Raw genomic sequence first — 10,574 nt, 5'->3', positions numbered from 1 at the left:
AAGGAGCAAGTCAAGTCATTTGACAGATTCAGAAGGAATCTTGGATGAAATTTGCATACATTGTGACACCTTTTGTTGTGTGGTCCTAAGATTCTGGTTAGACTCTGTGAAATAAAAACAAAGGGAAAGCTAGAGAATCACTGGAGAGTGATAACATTTTCCCTTCAGCTTTTGGATTTTTATTCCAAATTGTTTTGTATATATCCTACTATGAATCTTCCATCACTGATATTCATATTTCTGTTCATTCTCTTAGGAACCACTGAAAGTACCACTACTTTGAAAGGTAGGTTTGTCTTCAAACATTTTAAAGTGACAGCTATAAAGAAAAATAATTAACAAGACAAGAAAACCGTGGATATTTTTTCCCCAGGAAAGTGATTTCATTTCTATCATGAATTCTCAGGATAGAACTAAATGGTTTTATGCAATACCTGAGAGTATAATGGGCAGGGAACATGCTCGCTATTTCTGTTGTAGTGCGTTACCCCAAACTCTTAGTACAGTGCTCTACACATAGTAAGCACTCAATAAATATCATTGATTGATTGGTTGATTGATTGATTGATGAAATGATAAAGGCGGATGGGATTTGCCCCGCTGAATCATATAACTGCAAAGGATTGGGGACTGCTCCAACAATCTTTCCCTGTTTTAGCATCACACACAAAAGGCTGAATTATGGCTGCTGCCTGCTTCCTCCTTTCTCAACCCACCATCTTCCTTTAGACACAGAGATGCCACCGGGAAAGTCCTTTTCTTTATCTTTTTACAGTGCTATTTGTTAAGTGCTTAACTATATGCCAGGCACTGTACTAAGTGCAGTTCTTGTCCCTTGTGGGGTTCACAGTCTTATAACACCCATTTTACAGATGAGGTTAACTGAGGCTCAGAGACGTTACATGGCTTGACTGAGGTCACTTGACCGATGAGTAGCAGAACTGGCAGTAGAATCTAGGCCCTCAGACTCCTGGCCCTTTCATTCTACAGAGCCACACTGTTTCTCTGTGTCCTTCCTTCCTTCAATCATATTTATTGAGCACTTATTGTGTGCAGAGCACTGTACTAAGCACTTGGGAAGTACAAGTCGGCAACATATATAGAGATGTTCGTTTTGCATTGTCCCCAAACAAGAAAATGCAATGGAAAAGAGAAGAGGAGAATGGGTGAGAGAGAATATAAGGGAATGGAAGATAAAGATGGAGAGAAGGAAGAGATAAGTGATAGGGTACAGTGATGAATCCAGAAGGGCTTACACTACAGAATAATACTGTTATTTTTTACTGAAGTGTTTTTCTTTCCAGGATTCTACTGAGCATTTTACATCGCTCTTTACCAACTGATATTTCAAAAAGGAAAAAAAAAACCCATATTGTACTATTGCTTGTTACATGGACCAAACGGGGAAATGTGCTTTTCCATGATCTCAGAAAATGTTGAACCAAATCTGGTATTACTGATTTGTTTAAATTACTAAGGTGAATTACTGATCATAAGATCAGGCACTAAAACATGCAGACATTTGATTTCCCAACTGATTCTGGCAGGGAAACTCACGGATAACCTAGGATGCACAATATTTTGTTTGCTTTGATCTATTTTCACCTAATTTTTAGCTTTAGGAATACTCTTAACTTCCTACTTTATGATGTGATGTGAAAATAGAAGGGTAGGGACTGTCTCTATATGTTGCCAATTTGTACTTCCCAAGCGCTTAGTACAGTGCTCTGCACATAGTAAGCGCACAATAAATATGATTGAATGATTGATAACATGTTCCAAAATTGGCAGCAGCAATCATAAAAAACCTCAAGTTAAAAATGTATAGCTAATTGTGAAACCTCATCACCATTGAACTGTACAGAAACTACTCAATCAATCCATCAATCAATTAATTCTGATTTATGCATCAAGGACCAGACTAGAAGGAGCATGCTTCTGCTTTGGTGTAACTGACAAAGATTGACACTTTATCAACTTAGACTGTAAGCTCCTTCTGTGCAGGGACCGCGTCTACCAACCCTGTTGTATTGGGCTCTCCTAAGCCCTTACTACAGTGCTCTGGACTCAGTAAATGCTTAGTAAATACTACTGATTGACTGATTGATCTGTTTTGCAAAGTCTCAACCAACAGCACATGCAGCAGAAATATATTCTCTGAAAACTTCAAATGGCTCCCCATTCTCCCCTGTCTCACCTCCCACACCTGCCAATCTCCCCTACAAGTCACACTGTGGCCCTACACGTACAAGCACACACACCCACACCCACACACCCTCACATGTGTGCACACGAGCATATTCCAGGCACCCATATTTAACACTAAACCACATAAACACATCTGCACTGCCTACACACTCCAAAACACACTCACATCTTGTCACACACCACCCCCAACCATGCGCACACACAGCTCCGTGCCACCTCTCCCACTCTCTCTACACACACACAAACGCAAGCATATATGCATGCCTCCAGCCACATACCCCTCCTTCTTCCAGCTTCCTGAGGTCTCCCTTCCATGTTGTATTTCCCTGCTAGGTGTAGACATTGCCTACAGAACAATCCTAAGAGTGTGAGGACTCTTGAGTTGTTGAATGTTTAGGACACAGAAAATTGCAGTGAGGCTCTGACTGCAGGTTTGTGAACAACCACTATACTGGAAACTCCCTATAAATTGTACTGTTCTCTCCCAAGCTCTGAATATAGGCCTCTGCACACAGTAGGTCTTCAGTAAATACTATTGAGAGGAGGAAAAGTACACTACACATCCATGCTTTGGGGCTGGGAATGGTGGAGAGAGAACCAAGCTGAGAAAGGGAGCTGGTGGGGATGAGGGAGTTGGAAAAGCAAAGAAGTCTAAACCAGAAGCAGCAGGAAGGAGCCAGGCCAGGGTTGGGCATAGAACTGGGGGTCGTGGGGTGGGGAATAGGTCTGGTTTGAAGTGGGGTTGGAGTTTCCGGAGAGAAATCAATTCCTGATGATTTACAAACCCCTGGACCTGCACCTGACTTTTTGCGTTTGCAGATTCTTCTGCTGAATTCTCTCCCCCACTCCCTCCCCTTCCCTCTTTTTGTCTGAGGGCTCCTACCCATTCCTCCTGCCTCAGTGCAGCCCCAACCCAACTTTGCCTGGGTCTGGGGGACACAACAAAGACTACCTCTGCCTCTTCTGCTACTCCTGCTGCTTGTATAGGCACAGTTGCCCTTCCTGCACAGTCAAAGAAGACGAAATTTACCTATGAGGGTGTGAGAGGCTGAAAACATCAATGTAAGAACCACAGTCCCAGTCGCATTGTTTACATGTGTTTATAACTTATTTGTAAAACAACTTATATGAGAGGAATATCTGTAAATGTCCATCTTTGTCTATTATATTCACAAATTTGAGCACCTGTCTTTTATTAGGTTTTATCCTGAAGTGAGAAGAGCTTATTCAATAAATAGTATTAAAAAATAGATTTAAAAACTTAATCTGATAGGAACTCTTTTGGGGGTACTTTACCTGAGGTAAAATACACAGGGATTGTCACTGTTTATTGTTGTATTGTTCTTTCCCAAGTGTTTAGTACAGTGCTCTGTACACAAAAATATGATAAATATGATTGAATGAGTGAATAAATTAATTTGTATAAAGATCTGTGGTAGCTCTCTTCTTATGTTCTGAGTACATAAACTCAACTGATGCTGAAATGAGATAATCCAACATTTATCAGCACAACCAGAATTGAAAGAAAAAGGACAGAGAACCTGAGGAATTTTAAAAAATAAGGAAAAAAAAGAGGTTCCATTCCACCTAGAGACTCCAGGGAAGGACAAAATGTCCCTTTAATTCATTCACTCATTCATTCATTCATTCATTCATTCATTCATTCATTCATTCATTCATTCATTCAGTTATATTTATTGAGCATTTACTGTATGCAGAGCACTGTGTTAAGTCCTTAGGATAGTACAATGAACATTTGTTACATTCCAGGAGATCCAAGTGGATGCTAATTAGCACTATATTAAGCCCTTGGGAGGGTACAATTATATTCTAGGCAATCCAAGTGGATGCTAATTTCTTTTCTTCAGTGTGACATTTTGCCATATACATCCAACATTTGACATTAAGAGATTTCTGAGAGACTGGCATATGTGGACCATATGTTGAAAACTAAAAGAAAAACCCTATTATCATTCATTACAATGACAACTGTATTTATTTTAACAGATCTGAAAGAAAGCTCCAAAGAGCTAGAAGAACGCATGTCAGAAGGGAAGATTTCCCACAGAAGTGCGGTGTATAGAGCAAGGCCATGTAAGAAAAAAATGTATTCAACTGGACTTCTTAGTGAAACCCCCTTATCCCCATCTCACACCACCAAACACCAACACCTGAATCGCCTCCTCGGTTCACTTTCCCTGCTCCTCCACTGGTGTTTACTCCCAAATGCCTTTACACAAGGATGCACCCATAATGTTATTTCAGTGCAAAAGCATATGGAGAAGCACACAACCAGATGACTGAAAGGAATGTTTTCTCCTCACACCGTGCCTGCTCTTGCTATCTGCAATACCTATGTCTGGTTTGGGATTTTCCTCCTGGTCTCATGATCCTCTCTGGGGCTGTAGCATTTCTAGATGTCAAGGCAGCCTGTCGATAGTATTGAGTGTTTACTGTATGCAGAGCACTGTATTAAGTGCTTGGAAGAGTACAATACAACAACAAACAGACATGTTCCCCACCCACAGCGAGCTTACATTCTAGTTGTCATCAGTCTGAACATCTGAACATGCACAGGTGTGTTAAGAAAGGGCTGTGAAGTGTTTGGAGCAGCCCACCCACTTTCCCTGAGATTCTATCTTTGTGGACTGTCTTCATTATCCTCAAGTCTGACACTCCTCCCTCTTTAAAATAAAATTGAATCTCCCCATGGAACTCATCTAATTCACTGAGAATGAAACAGGGACCTGTCAGACTCACTCCTCCAAGTGTCTACACAGCTCTGGGTAATTTGAACTCCTGAACCACTGCCCAGGCTACAAACCAGTGCTCCTCAAAGTGTGTATTGAATAAGCAATCAAGACCCAACTCAGAATGCGCATGTCTAATGTTAACACACTTCCTAACTTTACTTGGATTTAGGTTTAATATGGCAGGAGGTGTGGGACAAAAACCAGCTAATGTCAAGGACAGTAACATGCCCACTTTGGGGCAACATCGTTATCCCTTTCAGGCCTCTGGGAGTTATGACTTAAAACTTTCAGCACAACAAATGACAATCCAATGGCCTGAAAAAAATTCTGTACTTCTGAACATATAGTTTACTCCCTTCCTGTCAACAGGACACTGTCTGGAGGGGTGAAGACCTTGATCTATTCCTGAAAGACTTGTTCACAGAATCTTCCTGTGCAATGCCATGCTCCCTGTGAGCCCTCAGCCCAAATGGATCGACAGTGGCCCCACTGGGTCCTGTAAAATTCGATTCCAGCTCCAGAAACAGATTCCAACTTTGATTCTTCCTTACCTCTTCATGTGCTAAAGTTACTTGTAAGGAGTAATACTTTTGAAAGTAAATATGGTTTCTCTCTCCAAAGCTTCTGATTTGCATACTGAAATCGACAGTGCAAGAGCTAAGCAAGAGGACTACAAGCTAAAACTCCTGCTAATTGTGACTGTGATGATTTTCATGCTTTCCCTATTCCTGGCAAGTGTCTGCCTTGGTCTGTTCTGTAGACTGAAGAAAATGGCGTAAGTTTTAATGTCACTGAATAGATGTCCTGGTCAAAAACTGGGCCAGGCTCTCCCAGTTTCTGTCTGGAAGTAAATTGTGTACAGAGCTCTTTCAGGTTACTTCGGGAGCATTTTGTTAGGTCACCACAATGGCATCATAGTGCCAGGAAGGTTGACTGAAATGAAAGATATTTATATCCATTAGAATAATCTTTCATAAATTGTTCTTTCACTGTGCAATCATTTTATCTTGGCATCCCAAAAGAATTAATGTTTCTCCCCAAATATTCTTACTAGTTACCAAAGGACTGAATTATTATTCTGAAAATAGAGCTGAAAAATTAAAAATGAAGAAAAAAACCCAAAACAAAAAACCTCAAGTGAATATGGCCTGGTGGCAATGGCAAGCAGGTGTTTCTTGGCCGGGGTGGAGAGATGGGGAGATAACAGCATTGGGTCAGGCCACCACCAGAGGCAGGGACTGGGGGGATTCCCACAAGTTCTCAGGCTGGGGGCTGCGCCCTGCTGTGCCCTGCTAGCTTCCTCCTTCTGAAGTGATGGAGGAGAAGCAAAGGGGAGAGAAAAATTCCAGGTGTTTATTCCTCTCTTGCTGCTGCTGCTACTGCTGCTGCTTTAACAGAGCCTGCAAATCTCTTTCTCCCTATCTTCTGCCCCCACCCAGAAGTCTCCCTTCCTCCCACCTTTACTACTCCCTCCAGCAGGAGCTTTGAACCCTCAACTCCAAGTGAGCCTCTTTATCAGCTGCCAATGTGCCCAGGGAGCAGCAGAGGTTTGGCTGTTCTTGTGAAAATCTATTAAAGTTAGTGGATGAAAGGGAGGGAGAAGAAGAAGAATTACAGAAGAATAATGATGGCATTTATTAAGGATTTTCTATGTGCCAAGCATTTTGCTGTAGTGCTGGAGTAGGGGGCAGGGAATCTTTCTACCGACTCTGTTGTATTTTACTCTCTCAAGTGCTGAACTACGGTGCTCTGCACACAGTAAGTGCTTAAGTAAATACCTTTTTCGTGGTAAAACTGAGCTGAAAAATTAAAAAAAAACCTCAAGTGAATGTGACCTGCTGGCAGTGGCAAGTAGGTGTTTCGCAGGGAGGTGTGGGGATGGGGAGATAGGGGCAGTGGATCAGCCTATATCTACCCCAGCACTTAGTACAGTGCCTGACATATAGTAAGTGCTTAACAAATACCATTTAAAAACAACAACAACAACAACAAAAACTGTGGGCTGTACTTGTGATGGGGAGGTGCAGATAAGTCTTGGATCTCGTACCCTGAATTCCTCCCTCCTCCATCTCTCCTGCAGTGGACACTGTCTAATTCTTACCACCATGCCCTCCACCAACCCATGGGAACTGTGCCTATCAACTCTGTTCTTTTGTACTTTCACAAGTGTGAATCTAGTGGCAGAATTCACCACTTTGGAGCTGTAGGAAAAGAATGAAAGTTATGAAAATTGATTAAAACTAGGCAGAGGGAGGAGGTGTGTGTGGGTGTATGGGCGGTGTGAAGGGTGGTGGTAGAGGCAGGGGCTTGAACTCCGAGATATGTGTGTGTGTGTGTGTGTGTGTGCGCGCACGTGCATGTGCACACGCACGCATGCACACGTACATGTAGAGGACAGCAAATGGGAATAGCCAGGATAGGAATAATGGGGAGGGAGAATGTCCTTCCCAATTTTCCAGTATTGCTGGTCTGTAATCAATTTGAGAAGTGATGTCTGCCCTGCTGACAGGGATGAGGAACAATTCAACCATTAAGAAGGAGTGTGGGCTACTAGAACGGTCATGGGCCTGGGAGTCAGAGAACCTGCATTCTGTTTTAGACTGTAAATTCATTTTGGGCAGGGAACATGTCTATCTACTCCGTTATATCATATTCTCCCAAACACTTAGTAAAGCTCTGTTCACAATAAGTACTCAATAAATACTACTGTTTCATTGATTGATAATCCCAGCTCCACCACTTGTCTGCTTCTGTGACCTTGGGCAAGTCACTGAGCCTTAGATCCCTCAACTGCAAGATGCAGATTCAATACCTTGTTCTCCCTTCTGTTTAGACTGTGAGCTGCACATGGAACAGGGATTGTATTCAGCTCCATTATCTTGTAGCTACCCCAAACTTAGATCAATCCTTGGCACACAGTACGCACTTAACAAATACCACTAGAAACAACATCAACAAAACATATAAATAAAGGGAAATCCAAAGCAGCATCAACTTCTGCGGGCTGCTTTGGCAGAATAACACTTCCAGCAGAACTTAGGGAGCAGAGAAAGTATAGTGGGGCTAAGGCAGTTTTGGCCCTTGTCACCCACTTTGGTTCAATTAATCTAATTGGTAATCTGCATTTAACTAAATAAAATATATGGGGAAGAAGCATTCAGTGCAAATCATCTAGATCCAGTATGAAACAGCATGGCCTAGTGGTGGATAGGCCACCAGCCTGGAAGTCAAAAGGACCTGAGTTTGAATCGCAGCTCTACCACTTGTCTGCTGTATGACCTTGGGCAAGTTGCATAACTTTGCTGTCCCTCAGTTACCTCATCTGTATGGGAATTAAGACTGTCAGCCCCATGAGGGACAAGGACTGTGTCCAACCTGATTATCTTGTACTTAGTACCATGCCTGGACCCATAGAAAGCATTTAACAAATACTGTAAAAAAAAAGGTTATCATTTCATGCATTTTCTCACCTGATTTTTCCTCCATCCTGGGAAATTTTCTTTCTCCAATGCAGGGGGGGATGAGGAAAGGGAAAGGGTGGGAGGTGAAGAGGAGAGGAGGGTTGGGGACTTCCCACCAATTCAGATGGAGAGGAGATGGCCCAGCAGGGAGGGTAAGTTACTCATTCAAGCACTAATCAAAGCACTAAAAAAAGAAGTAAGACTCAGTCTCAAATGACCCTTTTCTCCCCCTTCACCTTTCCTTTCACATCCTTTCTCTGCTTCCCTCAAACCTTCAAAGCTCTTCCCCAGTCTCCATCTCCCTGCCCCAACCAAGCTCCCCCACTAAGCTTTAGGCACACCTGAGGTGTCTCCTCTCCCTCAGCCCCCAACACAGAGGAAAGGACAAAACAGGCCTCCTGAATGTGGAATCGATTTTCCCAACTCCACACGGGGCATAGGTTCAGAAACATGGAGTTGGATCAGGAAAAAAAAATTCCATAAAATAGACTCTAGTAAATTACAAATACAGTGGACTGCCCAAAAAATAAACAAATGTGTTCTGGAGCAAACTAAGCCAATGTGGTCTTTAGAAGGTCAAATGACTTAGATTAGCATATTTCAGACACATCATCAGAAGGACTAATTCTCTGGAGAAGACACTAATTCTGGGAAAAGTCAAAGGAAAACGTGGAAGAGGCAGACTAGCAGCTAGATGGATAGAAACCACAACAATAATGGAAGAGCCACTACCAAGGTTACTGATCATGGCAGAAGACAGGATGTTATGTAGAAAATATGTCCATAAAGTCACTATGAATTGGAAACGACTTGATGGCATTTGAGATATGTGTGTGTGTTTGTGTGTGTGTGTGTACATGTACGTGTGTACGTTTGTACGTATATACAAATACGATATGTATATCAAATACGATTGAATGAATGAAAGGTTAAGGTAAACTCACGATATAGTATATATAATGTATGCATATACACAGTATACTGTGTAGTATACTTTATACTATACTACATGTGTATTATACAATATGCACACACTATACTATATAGTATACTTCATATATACTATACTATATACACCCACACTAAACAATATAGTATACTTTATATACACTATACTATATAGTATACTTTATATACACTATACTATATAGTATACTCTATATACACTATACCATATAGTATCTATATAGTGGGTTTACCTTAACCTTTCATTTATTCATTCATATTTATTCATTCATATTTATTGAGCACCTACTGTGTGCAAAGTACTGTACTAAGTGCTTGGGAGAGTATAGTATAACAATAAACAGACCTATTCCCTGCCCACAGTGAGCTTACAGTTCCTCATACAGTTCCAGAGCTAACTTAACTATCTCTTCAAACGAGGTGAAAATTGTGGTCAAAGGAAACATTGGGCACATGTAGGACCCTTGAATATGCCCTTCTCATTAACAACCCAAAACACTAAACAAAACCAAAAATATATTTTCCCTCCCTTCAAGTGAGAGAAAGTATTTCTTCCTGGCCAAAGAAAGAAAACTTGATATTAAAAGGGCTGATATCTGCCACACTTTTTATTGTGAAATTTTAAACCTTAATGGCTGCTTACTGAATTTGAAGGAATGTTTCAATTATCTGGGAAGACCTATTGCAAATTGAAAGAAAAACATCTGCAATGAAATGTAATAAGTATGTGTTTATCTCTTCCTAGGATTCCTAATGATACCAGTGACCAGGTGCAAGACATTAGACCAGATCTGGCCCACCTATCTTATTTCAAACCACTGAAAGATGTATCTGACACATCCTTCTCCCGAACAAATAGCTCAGAGTGGAGTGGTCCGCCTGTGCTGATGCAGCAGAAATAAACTATTCCAATCTAAGAACCAATCTACAGTATTTATTGAGCACCTACTGTGTGCAGAACCCTGTTTTAAGCACCTGGTAGAGAACAATAGGGAGCATGATCCCTGCCCTGTAGGAGCTTACACTTTGGTGCAGGAAATACATTAAGATAATTGACAGATAGGAGGAAATTGAAATAGGTTATATGTTCATTTGCTAGTACTTGAGTATTAGGATGTCTTCGATACGGTGTGTATTCTCATAATTTTCCCCACCCCTGGCTTTTACAGAGGGAATACATTTTCTG

General features: G+C 41.4%; 1 protein-coding gene across 1 annotated transcript; it reads left to right on the top strand.

Moving 5' to 3' along the window:
* The first annotated feature begins 133 nt into the window (after positions 1-133).
* EQTN (equatorin) lies at positions 134-10,290 on the top strand. Its single transcript, XM_038768077.1, has 4 exons — positions 134-286; positions 4,216-4,302; positions 5,583-5,736; positions 10,134-10,290. Exons 1-4 carry the CDS (start codon positions 211-213, stop codon positions 10,288-10,290), a joined length of 474 nt encoding a protein of 157 aa, XP_038624005.1. The 5' UTR covers positions 134-210.
* Positions 10,291-10,574: the final 284 nt, after the last annotated feature.

This window comes from Tachyglossus aculeatus, chromosome Y2, assembly GCF_015852505.1.
Source record: "Tachyglossus aculeatus isolate mTacAcu1 chromosome Y2, mTacAcu1.pri, whole genome shotgun sequence".
In the NCBI taxonomy this organism is placed as follows: domain Eukaryota; kingdom Metazoa; phylum Chordata; class Mammalia; order Monotremata; family Tachyglossidae; genus Tachyglossus; species Tachyglossus aculeatus.
Note: the sequence above shows the minus strand (reverse complement) of the source record. Positions and strands in the feature narration are given on the sequence as shown.